Raw genomic sequence first — 18,830 nt, 5'->3', positions numbered from 1 at the left:
TATCTCTTTGGAAATCATACAACTCTGCTAATGCAGTCCTTAAAGAATTAATCAAGCAAACAGTTAGACCCTGGTTGCCATGAAGCCAGCCAATTACAAGCAGCACAGAAATTTGTCACTGGCACGTCCGACTACATTTTCCCACATAAAGATGAACAGAGCAGTGTGGCAATGGGGCCCCGCTCTCAGACCTGCGTGGCTTGACCACCATCACGCAGGAATGTCAGCAAAACAAGGATTCCATGAGAACTTTGCACTTTTAAAATTAGTTAGCATTTTTGTTCCATCTGTCTCATTACCTGACCTGCTCAACAGCAGGAAGTCTGATGCGCTCTCATTCTCAAGTTATTCAAGGTTTTTTTAGTTCCAGAATAATGACTGAATGTGTGTTCAGTGGCTCTGTGGTTAGTGCTCCAGGCTACCACATGAAAGACAGGAGGGCAAGCACATTGCAACGTGGTTTTGCTTTTTGGATGATTTTTATTTGAGGGATAAGCAGGGCGGCACGCAGCTTGTAGGACTCCATAGTTTTCGCTCTTTTCTAGAGTGGCATAACCTATTTTTGAGAGCCAGAAGGAAGGTTACCACTATGTGCCACCTTAGATGGGGCTGGCAGGGGAGAGAAACCACGAAGGGAAACAAAAGGTGTGGGTGGGAAGAATCCGTTCTCTGTGAGACATGCAAGATACTCTGTGTAGCACATTTCTAAGTGCCTCACAGCACTTTGCAGAAGGTAGGCAGAAACCCCCATTTCACAAGTAAGGGGACTGAGCACAGTAAATCAGGATCAGAGCCTACAGCCAACTTCCATCCTGATGCCCATACTAGCAGAACATGGTGCTTCCTTAAAACAGAACGAGGTAACCACGCTGTAAGAGTCATTCAACTTCCCACCTAGGAACGGGAACCAGAATGGTTTATATCCAATTGCTCTAGTTTCTAAAATGCAAATGGTAGTTAATTAACTGCTGGCTTGGAATTAAACAAGTAATCCACCTCTCTGTCCTGGTCAGTCCCATTCTGAGACTTTCTTGCTCTTAGCAACTGAAACATTTTCTCTGGCTTCCAATCTGCCTTTTCACCCTCACTTTTCAGAGTTTCCAGTTTATTTTTTGCAGCTCACACACTGTAAAATTTTACAAAAATATAATCTGTCTTCAATGCAGTGCTTGGTGGGGAAGTTTCCCTGGGGCTGAAATGCTCCACTGCCCCTATAAGAGTACAAGTGAAAACCACAGGATGTTTTAATCACTCCACTTCTTTGTCCAAGTTGACTATTGGTTTTACCCCAACTTCAAAAAGCATTTTTCACAAATTAGTTCCTTACAAAGCAAGACAAGGTGACTCATGACCATGCCTCTTCCTGAGAAAAGGTTTAGAACTTCATTTTCACCAAGACAAGCCAAAAGTTTTGCACTACACTGCAATATGAACAACATGTTAGAAGACAGCAACTGTGTAAGTGCCAAGTTTACATAGCTTTGATTAACATCTATCCACATATCACCACAGCATCTTAGCACTCAGGCCATGTAGTAACAAAGTTCACAGAAAAAGTGTTAAAATAATTTTTAAATCAACAGAAAGATAACTACATAGGAACCTATTTTTAGGCTTTATCTCATTTATTTCTATTATATAACACCTAGGAAACCCAATCAATCAATGGTTAAGGGCCCCACTGCAGTACATACATTGCAATCAAGAAGAATAAGACAACAGTCCCTGTTGCAAAGAGCTTACAATTTAAGTATCAGATGAGATGCAACAAGTGGATGCGACAAACAGGGTAAGGGAAGGAAATGAGGTAACAAAACAAACAGAGCTTAGCATGAAAGAAGAAGTCAATTTATTGTAGTAGCTGACTTACTAATGGTGCAAAGTCCTGATTGTTTCTGCTTAACACAATTTGAAGAAATCAATTTGGGTGTTTTTAAGTCACAAGAGTTTAACAAAGAAGGTCTGAATGTATAAGGTGCCTTTTGCACTCCAACATCTTAGAAAATGTTGTATGCCATTACCACTATGGAAATGAAACTGCTGCATTTAGACTCATCGCTGTACATGCCCAAGAACCTTTTCCATCAGTCTCAAAGGACTCGGAGAACATTGGTTTTGTTCTTTAGCCCCCCCAGTCTACCATATATACCTTACAGGCTCTTTTCAAACTATCCCAGTGGCTGCTGCGGGCACCATACAAATGCACAAATCCCAGCTCCTGGCTAATTTCTCCATGGGGGAGCTACTAGAAGCATGTATGGAAGTTATCTATGTAGGGTACTCCCATTTCACTCCACCCTGTCACTGGACTCTTCTGTGCAGCTCCCCATGGAGCCTAGCAGTGACCCTTCCACATTAGCCAAGGGGTGCACAATGCTATGGGATGTTTCCCAGTCCTCCCACTAGGGACTGGCTCCAGGGCCATCATGAAAGTCACAGCACAGTGTACTACTCCATTCAGTATTTTTGTAAAATCCCCTTGTACTGTCTGTTGCGTGCTTAGAAAGAACTCTCTCTGAGCAGGAGAACAGCGCTGCTCTGGCTGGATGTAGACGCTGCCTCCCAGGCTCACAGTAGCAGTGGCTTAACACAATGCAATTGATGAGAGGCGCTCCAGGGAGACCGAGCGACTGTAATACCGCCTGCGTGTTCATAAAACAGTAGCACCTCCGGGTCCCAGCTGAAACAGGGGCGCCTCCGCACGGAGCATGGTACAAACACATAGTAAGACACTGCCTCACCCTGAAGACCTTACAGTCTAAACTGACAAGAGCAGCAGCAGGGAAACCCCAGATGGTCAGTAGAAGAGCTGGTCTCCTGAGTCCCAGGCCACTGCCCTGTCCACAAGGCCACTCTCCCTCTAGTCTACATAGGTTTTATACCGTGCTCATCACCACAGTATCTGAGCACTTTCCAGAAGCACACTAAGTAACTTAATTAACACCTTTCATGTGCAGTTTGGCCTTCCAGATCTTTAAAGGCAAAGAAGAGGGAAGAGGCACAAAAGAGAAGTGAGATGCAAGTGAAAAAAGGGCTATTTTATTAGCAGGCTTTCTGGGGATTCACTGATTTGCTTTCCAACTTTATCTGATGCAATGGAAGTGCTTTGCAGACGTTTTTCAGCCCTTAATGTCACTACTGAAGCATCTTTGGACTGTCACTATCCAGCATTTTGCAGAATGAAAAGCAACAGCATCAAGCAGCAATGGGGTAGGAGGAGGAGGTTAAACTGCTTGAGAGCGTGTGTGCAAAATGTTATTTGTTAAGCACAGACAATACCCTTGGCATGGTACAAGATGCAGCTATAAACAGAGTCCTTGCCTCAGAGAGCTTACAGTCTAAACGTTCCCATGGCTTTGGTTTTAACCCATTAGTTACTGAAGAGCCCTTAACTCAAAATTCAGAAGCTTTTGTTTCAATAATTCAATTTAAACTAAAAATCAGAAGCTGTGTCTGTAACCCATAGATCTAATGTGCAAACCAAATTCTTCTCCACAGCCCCTTCCAGACAAGGGAGAAAGAGAGGGCTGGATTGTTCCTAAGTTGGTAATCGGGACTGATTATCTACTAAGATTGATCTGCAGAAATCAGCTTTATAATCTAAAAATAACAGTCTTTACAAAATGAGGAACTCTGAGTCCAAGTGAAGAATCAAGTTTAATAGTTGCATGACAAGTAACTTCAGAAGCACATGACAATGCATATTTACTGCATCACAAAACACCTGCACAGACAGGGCCCTCGGCTTCTGAATATCTCACAGATACTCTAAGCAAGTCCTGGACTGGAGACAATACTTACAGCTTTAGCAAAAATGACCATGAGTTCAGGGAATTGGTGTGTGAGAACGGCAAGCATTGCCGAAAAGGAACACAACCCTGCTGTGAAGTGGATGAAAAAAGGAAGCTCCTTCTGTGGGTAAACGGAGACATCATGAAACGCTGAAAGGGAAATATTGAAAAGTTATTTGACATTTAATAATATTTAATATAAAGTTTTACAAAAGGTCATAATTATACACTAGTTTACATTATACAAAGATGTCAAAGAGAACTATTATTGCAGAGCAGCTAGTGTTTTACATTCAGATTTATAGTTCCAAAGGACATATACATGGACCCAAAGCTTAAGTGCAACACAAGACTAAACCCCTGACATTTACTCAAAGCATATTTAAGTGGCTTAGTCCTGATATGTTTTCTAATATACTACATGTTTTTGCTCTTCAGTTATTTATTGGTGTCACTAAAGCTATCCTTCCCCCACCACTTTTTCCCCCTCCTTTATTTTGAAGAACATTGCAGGGTTAAGTTTTGGAATCAACTGTTGCGACAGAAGAGAAGAAAGTAACATAAAACTCACAAGATGTCATCAAGACAAAGGTTCCAATGAAAACACTTGGTCCAATTTAAATAATCAAGGAATTTTTAACAGTTACAAATGCTAAATTCTGTTATTTTAGTGAACGCCAATGTTTTAAAAAGCAAGCACCCTATTTTTTTCCTACTTTTTATGTCATGTTTTTCTAGCTTAAGAATTCCCATGTCTAAAAAGTAAAATAATTCTGAAAGCAAATCAGATAATATACATGGTCAGATTCTGTTAAAACTTCCCAAAGACTGCAAGCTGGCAGGCTACAGTAAATTTCAGAGCAATTGACAAAGCAGATCTCAAAGAAAACAGCATCAAGACTGGGGTACAAGTTTTGTGCACAACCATTAGTTACACTTTAGGGCAAAGAAATCAAAATAATTTCACTAGACAGCTCTTGGGAGTGGAATATGGAGCTTTCACAGCTCAAGACATTGAAAGTAGTCACCATCTAGGGACTGTGACAATTCTAGATTTTTTATCCAAGAATTTTGCAATGTTTTAAAATAAAAGGAACAGGCAGGGTCTGTACATGCAATTAAGTATGGAAAGTCCTGTGTATTCTTCAGTAAGCTAGACTTAATTCTGGAGCAGACCCAATAAAAAGTACCTTTTGATTTAATTAAATATGGAAAATAGATATAGTCAGTGCAATAGCCAGTGTTATTTATTTTTTTATTATTCACTTTGGGGCTGTGCACGTTTTCAGCTTTCAGTAGGCTGCAGAAGGAAATTTAAAGATGACAGAGTTAAATCAAGCTGTCACCAGGTTTCAGGTTGCCTGCAAATTCAGGAAGTGATAACTGCAAATGTGACCCAATCTGCGATGCAACCTTTCCTTTGTAACCCATGAAGACTAGAAAAAAAAGGTTGAATGAAAGCTGAGATTCTGAAGCACAACGGTGTGGAATGCATAAGGCTTTCTGTGAGGCCAGACGCCAAAGGGAAAGAAAATAAGTCCTAATCAAACATGCTTAAGGGTGCCCCCCTCAAGATTCTCTCTCATTTCACCTCCTTGACATCTAGTCATCCCTGTTACTCAGCAGACTACTAGGATACCTGTTCTTCTACTGGACAAACAAAGCAGTGGCCTGCCCATGATGAAACATAACATGCAATACACCCCATCTACCGTCAGTCATCCTCATAAAAACCTAACTGGGACATGGTCAGCTCAGAGAATGGTGTGTAACCATATATTAAGGACATATATGGGTTGTGGGGGGGGGGGTGCTTTTTAAACAGGAACTAGAGAGAGGAACAAATAGTAGAAGACTAGCAACCTGAACACAAGAGTAAGAAAGGCAGGAAAAACTGGGGAGCGCAACGAACAAAAATATACAAGAATTCCTTACGCTCCCAGGACTGCCACTACACAAGGAATGCAGGATCAGGCCCCAAGTAGGTAAAGAGAGCTAAATAGATTTCTGCATGGTCAGAGCTCTCTCTCTGTGCATCATTACCAATTAGAACAATTAGTCTTCTATTTGAAGTTTATCAATTTAAGCCTCAATTTGGTTTACTTTCTATTTTAAATATATTAAAAGTATTGATTTTTTTAAAATTCCAAGACTTCTTGAGAAAGCTGCGCAATAAAAAAAGGTTAAGATGGCTTTATTTATGAATAGCCTTGTATTTAAAATGTAACAGGAATGCGTGAATGATTGTGTTGAAATACGTGCATGTGCTGGTGTTTAATTATGCTGGAAAGCCTACAGCTTAGGGTTAGTCACTAACCAAGGAATTCCTTGTGCAATATCCTGCATAAGTGAGAAATGAATAATTTAAAGGAGTCTGGGGGCAGACTTCAGTTACACATTTTAAATTTAACTTTTCACTTTTTGTAACAGAAACACACGTGTACATTTGCTCTTCTGCAGCTGTATCCCTCTGACACTTTAGCAGTAGCCCCTGCAATTCCATGAAGAAGCTGAGATTTCCAGAGATGTAGAAGCCCACATTTAGAATCCCACCAGTAGGTAAGATGAAACAAGAGCCCCATTATCATCTAAGTGAATAAGCGACAGAGTAAGTGAGGGTCCTAGTGGTTTATTTTCAGGTTGCTTTACACAGAATACATGTGGGCTAATACCTGGATAACGAAGTAGGGGAGAAGACTCATTCTTCAGTGTCAAATCTTAGGTCTCATTGCTGATGTATAGCAATATATGATAATAAATATTCCATGGAATGTACAATTAATCAAATCAAATTTTGGAACAATAAAGTTCTCTCTCAAACTACAGGTTAACCAAAGATGATAAATATAAAGGTTCTGCTGGGTACTCTAATGCAAGAGTCTGGAATGTTTATCAATCTACCTGCTACTTGCAGACAATGATGAAGGAAGCGGCTCCACTACAACAGCCAGGGAACCATTACTTAAAAAAAAAAAAAAAAAAGAAGAAGAAGAAGAAGTGATCACAGAGGACTAGCCCAGTTTTCTTGCCCTCCAAGTTGGGAAATAGAATTTGGAAGCACCAGGCATGGAAGCCTCTTTCCGCCAGACATGATGTTATTACAAAATCCTCATGACATAGGGCAACACTCACTGGCAACTCAGTACCTCTTGGTGGCACCCTCCACTAGGATTTGGTCCTGATCTAAGGAGACAGCAGAGAGGTGTGCTTTGCCATTGGTGGGCACCCCATCCAAGTGAGATTGAAAACTTAATTTCTGATAGCCATTGGTCATTAAAGATCTCATGGCACTCAGTCTAGGTGCACACACTAAACTGGAATTTGGTAAGGATGCCAAGAGTTATTATAGGTTTCAGAGTAGCAGCCATGTTAGTCTGTATCCACAAAAAGAACAGGAGTACTTGTGGCACCTTAAAGACTAACAAATCTGCTTAAATTCATTGGTATGGTGCTTCTCTCTCTCCCCACTAAACTGTTGGGCAGTACCGCTATTCAGTTACACAGTTTATTTCATCCAAAAGGTGGCTGCATTTCAGTGGGAAAGTATGTAATATTATATATTTATATATCCTCCCCCCACACACACGTTTGTGAAGTGCCTTGGGATCCTTTGGGATGTAAGGTTACAACGTATACTGCTGTTGCATTTGCACAGTGCATTTCATCTGGCCAAGTACACCAGACAAACAGCAGAATCCATGTCACAAGCAGTTCATGAGCTAAGGACACAAGAGAGTAAATACACAGCAACACAGTACATACTGGAATTTTATTACATATATTTTATTCTAGTTATTACTTAGAAACAAAATAACTACTTACTTGGCAATAGCTCTCTGTCTGCTGTCTCTGTGCAACTGGGATAGGGATAGAAAAGATGGCCCTTCTCTAACGGGTATGGAATCATTCTAAATGCTGAGGACAAGACAGTCAGTCAGACTTATGCTAGACCTATGTACAAATCAAACCCCCGAAATGCCACCAGAAAGAACATCTCAGTCACCAAGAAAGCAAATTTAGAAATAGACTGGAAATAGCTGCATCTTGTATTTTATATTTTCTTTTAGAAGTGAACTTAGTGAAAGGTGTCATCTCTCCAGTAAGAATTCATACCAGCCTGGGTTGGGTCCTGCCACAGTATAAATTCTTACTATTAGGATTGGGGCCCCATTATGCTGGGTGCTGTACAAATACAGATGAGAGAGAAGACTGACAGCACCATCAGAGATGGAAGAGCCCTATTACTCTACGGATCCGTTCCGGTATAAGCAGCAGCGCCTGCTCCTTGCTCCTCCCGCCCCACGTGTTTCCATCGGGGAGGAAGCCCCTCCAGGAGTAAGATGGAAGCTCAGACTCCAAGGAACATTCCATGTCTCCCTGCTGACAGCGCCAACAAGGTGACCAACGGCACGTTAAGGCATGATGGCAGAGGGGGTGGGGGTGCCACGCTGCACTGCTGCTGCTTGTGCTGTCCCCCAGTTCTGGGGTGAATGAAGAGGATACTTCAGTCTCTGGTACTGTCTAGCTCCAAACAGAGACTTAACAAATATTAAGAGAGACATATTTTAATCCAACAGTGGAAGAAAAATGAACGATTAACAAATCCAACGGGGTCTTGATCTGAGGTGGATTGGTCTCTTCTGCTCTGGTCTTGTTGAGGCTGCTGCTGCTCCTCATCCTGACCTGCCCGCAGAAGCACAGGAGCTGTTGCTGGCTGGCTGCTAAGCAAACACAGACCTCTTCCTAGGTGACTGTTCAGGACCTACTCCCCGCCCCGCCCCATCCCAGGTCAGTGGCTGGCTGTTCTCAGCCCTCGGTCCCTCTCTAGGTAAGTGTGTCTGCAGCCTCAATTCTGCTTTTTATACCCTGGCTGCTTGGTGGCACTGGCTCCAATTGACATAGACACCCTGGGGAGCTTTTGGGGGGAGGTAACAAGTTGGTGGAGGCCACAAAAAGTGTTAGTTCCGTATATGGCTGTGAACAGCTATCGTTGGAGGCCTGCTGATGAATACAAATACTTGTATCGCTTGACTGTAGTTGTCTGCATCCCCCTGGGTAAATCCTTTTGCCTTCCTGTAATGTGGCATCAATTAAGCATCTCCAGCAACAAGCCAAACAAGAGCACTGAGTTCCCTTTGAAACTGAACTGAACAAGGATGCCTTAAGGAAGCTCAGACACTGGTTAAAGTATGCCAGTTATGAATTATTTGAATAAAAGGTAGAGGGATTAGCTAGCTGCACTGGAAAAAAAAAAAAAGATACTTACTTCCCTCCCATGTACAGTGCAGCAGGTTAAGGGCCCCTTCTATCCGCTTCCAGTGCTGAAGATGAAAGAAAGCATATGCTACTGCCTCACTGTCCCCTCGTTTCAGAATATGCTCTGGAGGTAGAATTAAGCTTTTCATTTCTAGTAAGTACTAGAAGTAGAAAATGGAAAGAGAAAGCATACTTAGTTACAGGGCCATGCCCAAATCCTTGTTACTGCCAAAGGATTTCCCCAAATTTTTCAAAATGATCAGAACATAGCATATGGAGGTCTTTCATGCATTAGGGAGGCATTGCAATTTAGGGCCCAGTTCTGATAAATTCTTGCCAGATCTTATTTACACAGAAAAACTGGGAGGATGGGCTGCTAAACTCAGCAGAATGTTACATTCAGAATGTTAAGAAGTATACGTGCTATCAAAATGGATTTGCATTTTACTTCAGTGAGGAGATAAACACTTCTATGGCTGGAGTGTAGTTCCTGGATCATAACACATAAGGTAATTTATCTGGGGAAGCGCACACACATAGACACACATTTTATGCTGCATCAGGTCATGCTCCATGAATGCCAAAGGAAAGTGAACTGATTTAGCACAAGTGTTTCATGCGCAGGTATCCCAGAAGTCAGCCGTTAAATCTGTTAAGAGCTCCATGTAAAGCAATGCTAATGATATGACACTGAAGTGCTTGCTGCGAGTCTAGGTTGATTTGCACCTTGATACCTTTGCCTCTGAAAACTTTCAATCTAAAGGTTTTAATATCTGTTAGTTCCCAAGCGTCAGGTTCAAATTAGAAACTGATGCTAAGTGCCAGGCTACCAGGTATATCCTTGATTATAAAGTTTAGAACAGTATTTTCGGAAGCATCAAGCATGGATCTAACTCTGATTCCACTGACTTCAATGGGAGCTGAGTTAAACCAATGTGGAGCACTTTTCTGAAAATCCCATCCTTAATTCACAGCTGTGTTGTGCTGGCACAACTATAAGTGCTGTCACAAGCTGATGGGAGAAGGCAGAAATGCGCCAATACGCAGGCAGAACACGCTGACTTGTTTCCAGGCAGCGAACTCCCAATTTTAGATACTCAGAATGAGAGGTGGCGAGCATAAAGCTGAGCATATGCACTATGAAAATCGCAGAATTACTAAACAAACATTTTACATTTTTCTAAAACCTTACAGGAGGTTCAGTTTATTTTTATTTTTTAAAATGCAGCAGAGGAGGAGACGCCAATTTGTTTTAATCCTCAACTTTGTTTTTAAGAAATGTTAAATAATTTTACAAGTTTAAAATGAATGTTCCAATTTTCTAGTATACGCTTATGAGTTGTCCTTTCATAGTATATAGTGTCCCACTCAATAATGGCCAAAGTTAATCCTCATCTTTGATCAGTGTAGCTGGCAATTCCTTTAACTCCCTCCCAAAGTATAAGAATGCAGTCAACTCACCAATTTATTTCAGCAGATGCCACAAACTATGAGATTATTTACTAATCCAGTTTGGGGACTTAACTTTTCCCATTCAGATTCCTGAAGGAATGTAGCAGAGGTTGTGCTCTGGCCAAATAAAGCACATTTACTGCCTGGCTAGGCTCTTCTCTGAGTGCCTTGGGCCTGCACTCCGGAGGGTAATATTCTTGCTAATCCTTTTTAATCCCTTCTATTTTTTATTTTTTTTTTTAACACGGTAAAGGATCGCTCGCACAGGGCTGCTGTGGGAAAATGGTCTCAAATATCTGACCTTTGACATGATTCCTCATGCTCTCTGCAGTGACTAGTTGGCAGTTGAATTAAGTGCTTAAACAGTAAGGGAAGGAAAATGTAGCAGCAATGGTGAAGCCTCAATGTAATTATTAGCGCCTCAACAACATGTCTGTCAGTTCAAGAGGGCAGGGATCATGTATTCTGCCTTGTGTGTGTCATGCCATGCACACTTACCGTGCTGTCCAAATAAAAGATGCAGTTGCGAATTTTTGAACTTAGCTTCTTATAGTCCCTGTTTAACCATTTAGTTTTAGGTAATAAAAAACAAACCAGGTACTAATGCTGAAAATGTCTATTTCCAAAAGCTACTCAAAGATACTAGCTTACCCAATTCAAAGCAAACTTGTATTTGCAATATTGAGACACCCTTTCCTAATCATCTCCTGGTTACATCTCAGTGCCAGTATTTCCTTCCTATTATAACATACTACAGGGGTCTGGATTGACAGCTCTGACTCAGTACCTCACCTCTAAAAGGGGAAACAAAAGAATATGCTAAGATGACCCCCACCCTTTCAAAATAAGATCCATCTCAAAGAAGTGTCACTGCAATGGAAGGAAAAGGAAATACCTCTTATTCACTTCCCTTCTCCTTTCTTAGCGTTAATCTTGAATGCTGTGTAATACAGCATAATGTTATTCCCCCAAACCAACCACTTTCATTAAATGCAAAGAAAGATGGATTTCTATCTTATGTACATACATTTTTGGTCAGGGGATAGGACAATGGACTGAGACTCAGAAGAGCTGGGTTCTATTCCCAGCTTTGGCACTGACCTTCTGTGTGACCTTGGGCAAGTCACTTCACTCCCTGTGCCCATTTCCCCTCCCACCTTTTGTCTGCTTTGTCTGTTTAGACTGTAAACTCTTCAGGGCACAAACAATGGGCTCCCAATCTCAACTGGGACCCTTAGGTACTACTGTAATACAAATAATAAAAGTCTCAATTGGCACATGATTGGAGGAGAAGATATGGTTATTGAAACATAATACTAATTTATTTGATTGTCTACAAAACTAGTGAATGCGCCTCACATAAAAGGCGGATTAAGTAGCTAATATAACTCTTTCAAAGAGCATAAGGGTTCTGAAGGAAGTGAAGGATACACAAAATAAAAGAACTTTTAGATAATGGTAACCTGTTATAATCTTCTTCCCCTAAAGGCACAGTCTGAAGAAAAATCTGTCTGAGACTGCCTGAAATGAACTTGCTACACTCTTGATCAATCATGCGAACAAGCAGCAATTTCTCTCAGCAATTAGCTTTCTCCATGCACATTCTATTAAACTGGACAGGCAGACAGAACACAGTGGATAGATAAATTCAGACCTTCATGGCTAGATTCATTTGGACTCCATGATTAGTTGAGGAGAATTAGGGCTAAGCCAACTTTCCACTTTCAAGACTATAACTTGCGTATATATAACTTGAGTATTATATAGTAAAGAGGTTGCTGAGAGTTCAGTAAGGTTAGCCTGAAAACAAGAATTCCATTTCACAAAAAATTCTGAGGTTTCAACTTTTGTTTGCATTGTGCATTGGAACAAAAATCTAGACCTTTTGAAATTTTTCAAGAAAAAACACGTATAGGAGAGAGAGAAAGAAACCCACCCTGGAACAACCAATATCCCAGTGGTTAGGGCAAGTGTCTGGTATGTGGGGGGACAGCTTCAATCCCCTACTGTGCCTAATTTGGAGCAGGGGGCTTGAACCTGAGTCTCCTTTAGCACAGGTGAGTGCCCTAACCATCAGGCTGTGGGAAGTTCTGGCAGGGGACATCTCTTGCTCCCTCTTCCCAGAGATTTTGTCAAAACTGATATTTCCATGAAAAGTTTCCTTTTCAACAAATTGACATTTTCCCTAGGCAAAAAATTCCTGCCCTGCTCTAGATTTCAGGTACATGTCCTGCTTGGGGTGTCTAATATCCTGGCCACTTCAGGTATTAGCAGACATGACCTGCAGCACAAGAGTGAATTAGTTTTATTTTTGTTCATACACAGACCGGGGGGGGCGGGGGCGGGAGAGGAACACATACTGTTCTGAATTAGAGATCTCAGATCTCATACAATTATCAGGGTTTTAGAGGCGCTCTTGCCAATAATCTAGAAAAACAAAATAAGTAGTTACTCCTTGGAGAGGCCTGTCCAGCTTCAGGGATTTTGAAGACTACACATTTTAATTAGCCCTTACCCTTGCCTGACAGTGCCTTCAGTAGCACACAAGCAGACTGCCCTGGGGAGGACAGGAAATTTTAGCATGGATTGTAAGCTTATGGGGGCAGGAACCATGACTGTGGTTTGTATAGCACCTCACACAGAGACCTGGTCCGGGCCTCCAAGTACGACTGTAATATAAATATTAAATGGCCTAATACCAATAACGGGTTGGAATTACCACAGTCCTCAAGAACATTTCCCTGATAAGGGGAGCGTACAGACATAGGCCTTGTCTTAGCAGGAAATACTGCACAGTGAGGCTTAGAGAGGCAGGGAACAGGACTTGTGCTGTAAGCCAGTTTTAACAGTTCATGGGGATGCAGTTATCATGGCATATTGTGACAATCCTGGTGAAACAGTGAGGACATCTGCTGCAGGTATGGTTGCATTTAGCCCATTTGTTCAGTTTTATATTTCATTCGGTTCTCCTGAAGGCTGAGGCTGAATGAAAAGTGTGTTCTGACACTCTTGTTTTTCAGCTTCACAGACATTCTCACAGTAACGAAGCTACTGCTGTCACAGTCTGCAAGCGATAACCAAATAAGCCATTTCTCATCTAGGCATAAATATCTTAAATATGCTGCTGATTTTTAAAAGATCTTCCTATGTAACCACAAGCATGTAGCAGCTTACATGTGTTTATGGATAGCGGTTAAGCCTAGAATTGTTCAAACTATTATTTATTCAGATGAATCAAAGCCCTGTAGAAGCAACAAGTGCTAATGAAATATTTGCAGCCAAGGGAGATTAATCCACCACACTAAGTTTCCCTCTTTAACAAAATGCATGCTACAGAGAGCCAGGCCCTTTAAAACCAGAGGGGGAAATGGCAAAGAATCCCTGATAAAGAATTCTATCCGTAGCCGTTTTGCTGCTATGTTCTTTAAAGATAACGCTAACTCTTGCCAATGTTACCAAGTACAGTGTTAAAAAGGCAGCTTTACTATATAGAAAATTTGTTAGTCCCAGGAGATGTTTAGGAAAACAAGCCTGGAAAGTCCTCTGGTAAGCAGATGGTTGTCAAAAGTTTCAGAAGAGTAATCTTCTGTCTTTGCCCCAAATTTGCAGGTAGAACAACTGGTGTGTAAGGTGGTGAAGGAGCTTGCCAAAGATATTCCAGTAAATTACTATCTTCGGTCACATGAGACCTCAGTACCATCCTGACTTCTAGTCCTGTAATCACTAGATCACAGAGCCTTTACAAGCCAGGACAGCATGAAAATGCAGCCAATTCACCATTTTCTCCCAGAAGTTGTGTCATGGCTTCTGGGCCCTTAAGCATTCTACTAGCTTTGTGGCAGCAGAAGGATTTCTTCTAGTATGTAATTACTGCTGCAACAGGAGTAGGCAGTCTGTGCTAAACTAGACATATTGTGCAGTTTGCCTTGGAGGGGCATATCGGAATATTATTCCATGCACTTGTTTATTTACAAGTGGGAGAAATTTTTGAGAGAGATTGGTACAGAAATTAACTAGGGACTAAAATGATGACTCAGCCATCCTTTTGGGAATCATCTGTTCTCTATTGTTAATTATTTGATCTTTTACATGTCCAGTCTTTATCTGCACTTGCAAATGCCAAAATTTCAGATGTTTAGAAAAAGCTTTTAGTTATAGTTAAAACACAGGAAATTTGATCTAATAGATTCATTGTTTGAAATTGTCAGAGAAGCTACTATTAAGAGCATGAAATTTTGCTACTTATGCCCAAATTTCTAATTCAAGAACAGTTTGCACCAACATACAATAATTATAGTCCCAGTTCACCTTGGGTTAAATGGGAGTGTTCCATCAAAGATGAGGTTATCATAAAATCGTCAAACTAAACAGCTTCCATCTATATCTGCTTCTGGACACCCTTAACCTCAGTGGTTGTAATTTCCCCAACAAGAAGTTGAACAGTAGTAAAGGTCATACCCATTAGACAAGTACCAGTATTGTGCCCATTTTACAGATGGGGAAACTGACAGAAGTTAAGTGCCTTGTTTGAGAAGTGTTATAGTGGTGGATTATGCATGGGCACAGCAATCAGGACATGTGGTTTCTAATCCTAGTTCTACCACAAAACTTTGGGAAAGTCATTCCCACTCTTTGTGCCTATTTTCCCACCTGTGAAGTGGGGACAATTATATTTTTACCTACTCTACTGGTGTGCTAAGAGACTTAGTTAAATGTTTGGAAAGTGTTAAATACTAAGTTAGTAGCAGAAGTTGGACTAGAAATCAGGAAGTCTAGCATTTCTCTAATGCGGCCACCATGGCTGCATGCAGCCATCAGGAGCTTTTCTTGAGGCCACAGCCTCCTGGGCTGTGATCGGGGTGGGAGGGGGGTGGAAGTAATGTCCCTTCCCCCTCCCAGTTGCTCCTGGATGCACCGCCTTGGAGTTGGTTGCTAGGGCCACCAGTACGGGCTGGCCCTGCTCCCCTCTGGAGTTACCTGGGGCACAACACTGGAGGGGCAGGGAGTCAGTGAGTTCCCCACCTTCCCAGGGGTGGTGAGGCTCAGGCTCTGGGCTTCAGCCCTGGGGTGGTGGGGCAGCAGGCTCTGGCCGCAGGGCTTCAGGTTCCAGCCACAGGTTCTGGCTGCACAGTGCCAGGCCCCGGCTGCACAGTGACAGGCCCCAGGCTCCAGCCACATGGCTTTGAGTTCTGTCCCTGGGCCCCGGCCTCTCCCCATGGGGCTTTGGGCCAGGGCCGGCTCTAGGTTTTTTGCCGCCCCAAGCGCACAACTGCCCAAGCAAAAAAAAAAAGATGGCTGGAATGCTGCCCCTGGAACTGTGTTGCTTCAAACATGTGCTTGCTTTGCTGGCGCCTAGAGCCGGTCCTGCTTTGGGCTATGACCACAGGGCTTCAGGCCCTTGATGCCTCCCCCAGCCCCACTGGCCCCCGCTGCTTCCCCCAACCCTCCATCTGGGGCTTAATTTGCCCCCAAGGTTGCCAGGGCTGATTAAGTCTCCTGTGAAAAGTGCTACTTGTATGTTTATTAATATCACTTTTCACAACAGACTTACTAGCTAGCAATAAATAAATTACAACAATTTGGATGTGTATATGTGCATATTTATTTGGTTTTTCTAACACTCGAAGTATTTTAGGAAAAAGCGTGAGAGCGGCCACCATCAAGAGTTGGTGGCCGCACTCTGAGGCCACCAAAAAATTTGTCCTGAGAACCCAAGCATTCCAGCTAATTCCTTTAGGCCATAGGTTCTCAGGATGGTAGCAGCAGCAGGAGAGTGACAATTACTTTTAAACACACTTTGCATGTTTAAATCAGCTCAGTTGTATGGGCACTTCACCATGCAGTCAAACAGCTGCTGCCACATGACTACTGAATCTATGTTTAGAAATGCCACTTTCAGTTTTCCACTGAACATGTGCTGTAGTGTATTTTCAAATGTTCTTAACCTGTATTTTACAACCATTTTATGAACTGCCCAAAGTGCAACCTTATCATAGAATAGAATCATAGAATATCAGGGTTGGAAGGGACCTCAGGAGGTCATCTAGTCCAACCCCCTGCTCAAAGCAGGACCAATCCCCAACTAAATCACCCCAGCCAGGGCTTTGTCAAGCCTGACCTTAAAAATATCTAAGGAAGGAGATTCCATCATCTCCCTAGGTAACCCAATCCAGTGTTTCACCACCCTCCTAGTGAAAAAACCTTCTTCTTATAGACTATGTACAAGACTGAGTTTAAAGGCTGGAAAAGTTACAAATGTGCAAGAACAAGAAGATATGAAGGAAGCTGATTTGCAACCTCAACTATAGCAGTCATTAGTGGTGGATGCTATTATTTCTATCCATGCTACGATTCACCCAGGATTTCCAAGTAGTTTCAGGTTTTACATGAGCTACCCTCAGCCTACTTCAACCACAGAGAAGTAGTCACATGTTCCACAGAGGTAGCGAGACTCCAGGACCACTGCAAATAGTGACTATATTTCAGATAGTAAGCTAAACTGATCCCCATAAGGAGAAAAAAAAGTCAGTTCTTACCTTTGGGACATGAGGGTTAAATTCCACAGCTCTGTGAATTGCTTCCACAGCATTAATTTCTGCTGTGCTGAGCCCTCTTCTGGAGGCTGTTTCTGGAGAGAACCTGCATGGAAAACCCAAACTGAACAATTTACTAAAGAAAATGCAAACAAGAATGATACTTTAAGATTGAAGCTCATCATAAACTGTGGGAAAGACTGATTCTTGAGAATGAGAAAACGCATTTTGGCTCAGCCCTGCTTTGCTCTTTATGCAGTTCACCACCACAGATGACTGACTCAGGTATCTTGACTACCATCCTTATTCATGTGCCAAAGGCATCTTAAGCTTTTGGAAACCAAGTGGCGCTATGGAATTATTTTCTCTGGAGCATAACAAACACAAGAAGTTGAAGTGACGACCAAGATACTAGAAACTTTTCCATCTGGAGTTTTCAGATGGAAACTGGACTGAAAGCTGAGCATTCAATTAGCATTACAAGATTTTATGATGACACACACTAAGAGGCAAAGCTAAAATTAGCAGAGGATGCAGTCAGCAAGCAACCAGAGCGGGGGAGGGGAGCACCAATCTCCATGAAGGGTCAAGCATCCATCTTCCACACACACCCTCCATCATCTCAGCACGCGCTCAGGAAGAGTGAACCATCTAAAATCCAGAAGAGCTAAATATCGGATATTTGTATAGACTAGTTGTGTGTGTAATGTGTACTTTAAAGGAAGCAGGAGAATAACAGAAGAAGAGAGAAGCTGAACATTTGCTCATGAATAAAGAAAGAATCTGTCTTCAGAGATATGAATGCTACACATGGGATTTAGGGTTTTGTTTTTAATAATTGATCTATCTTTTTACACCAGAATCCAAGATTAGCATAATACACTGATTTCAGTAGTTTCTGTGTTCACTTACCTATCTGAAACAGCTCTGGCCTTCAGCAGTGCTGCTGTGTAACATATTGCTGCTGATTTTGGAAGACTGATATCTATGGTACAATAAATAGTTAACTTTAGGATTCTAAAGTAAGACAAACATTTTAAATCTGTCTCCTCTGAGCTGAATGATTTGCATTTGGGATGGCCCATACAGTAAATTCAACATCTGGAACATTTCAGTTATGACTAGAAACTTTCAATTCCTTAACTGCTTTGCACCAGTCCCCAAAATCCTCTTTCAGAAAAATCCCCCGGTTTTACAGTCCCAGTTGCAGGGTCAGGAATTGTTCTTCACCACTCATGTCTGAGCATAGTTATCAAATATGATGCTGTAAAACTGAATTTATACAGAGGTACATTAGTGGGTTAAACACCTTTAGAAAGCGTTTTCAGCTGTGTTAAACACCACGCTCAGTATTAAAACAAATAATTTTTAACCTTCAAGTTACTTTTTGCATTTCTTAACTTAAAAATATACTAGTCAGTTTCTAGTAAATTTCATTTTCAAGTTCTCTCACATTAGCACCTTTCAACATTGAATTACAAACACTACAGGGGAATTTAACTAAAATATCTTACCATTTAATTATTTTTAGTTCTATGGAAAAATATCTATCGGTTTTAGTTTCTGTAAAACCTAAATTTATACAAAGCTTAAATTTGGTCCCAAATTTGACCTGACTGTCTTTAGGAGAGTTAAAATTCTACAGTACAAGGTTATTGTAAAAATAGACAAAAGACTCTGTTCCTAAATAAATTCCTGAATATTAGTCTTTGTGTACCATTTGAACTCCTCCTGTTTCTTAAAACCTCTCTCAGTCTTGTCCATCATGTAACAAGCCAGCCAAGCATCTGGCAAGTAC

General features: G+C 41.6%; 1 protein-coding gene across 1 annotated transcript in view; it reads right to left on the bottom strand.

The window, feature by feature from the left end:
- Positions 1-3,742: 3,742 nt before the first annotated feature.
- Positions 3,743-18,830, bottom strand: part of ST7L (suppression of tumorigenicity 7 like) — a 31,914-nt gene continuing 16,826 nt past the window's right edge. The window contains 6 exon segments of the mRNA XM_074936256.1: positions 3,743-3,787; positions 3,790-3,941; positions 7,614-7,706; positions 9,058-9,208; positions 17,036-17,138; positions 17,945-18,017. Of these exon segments, the coding sequence (XP_074792357.1) occupies positions 3,758-3,787; positions 3,790-3,941; positions 7,614-7,706; positions 9,058-9,208; positions 17,036-17,138; positions 17,945-18,017 (602 nt within the window). The 3' untranslated portion in view covers positions 3,743-3,757.

The sequence above is a fragment of the Natator depressus genome, chromosome 21 (assembly GCF_965152275.1).
Source record: "Natator depressus isolate rNatDep1 chromosome 21, rNatDep2.hap1, whole genome shotgun sequence".
NCBI lineage: Eukaryota > Metazoa > Chordata > Testudines > Cheloniidae > Natator > Natator depressus.
This window is presented reverse-complemented; position numbering and strand designations above follow the sequence as displayed.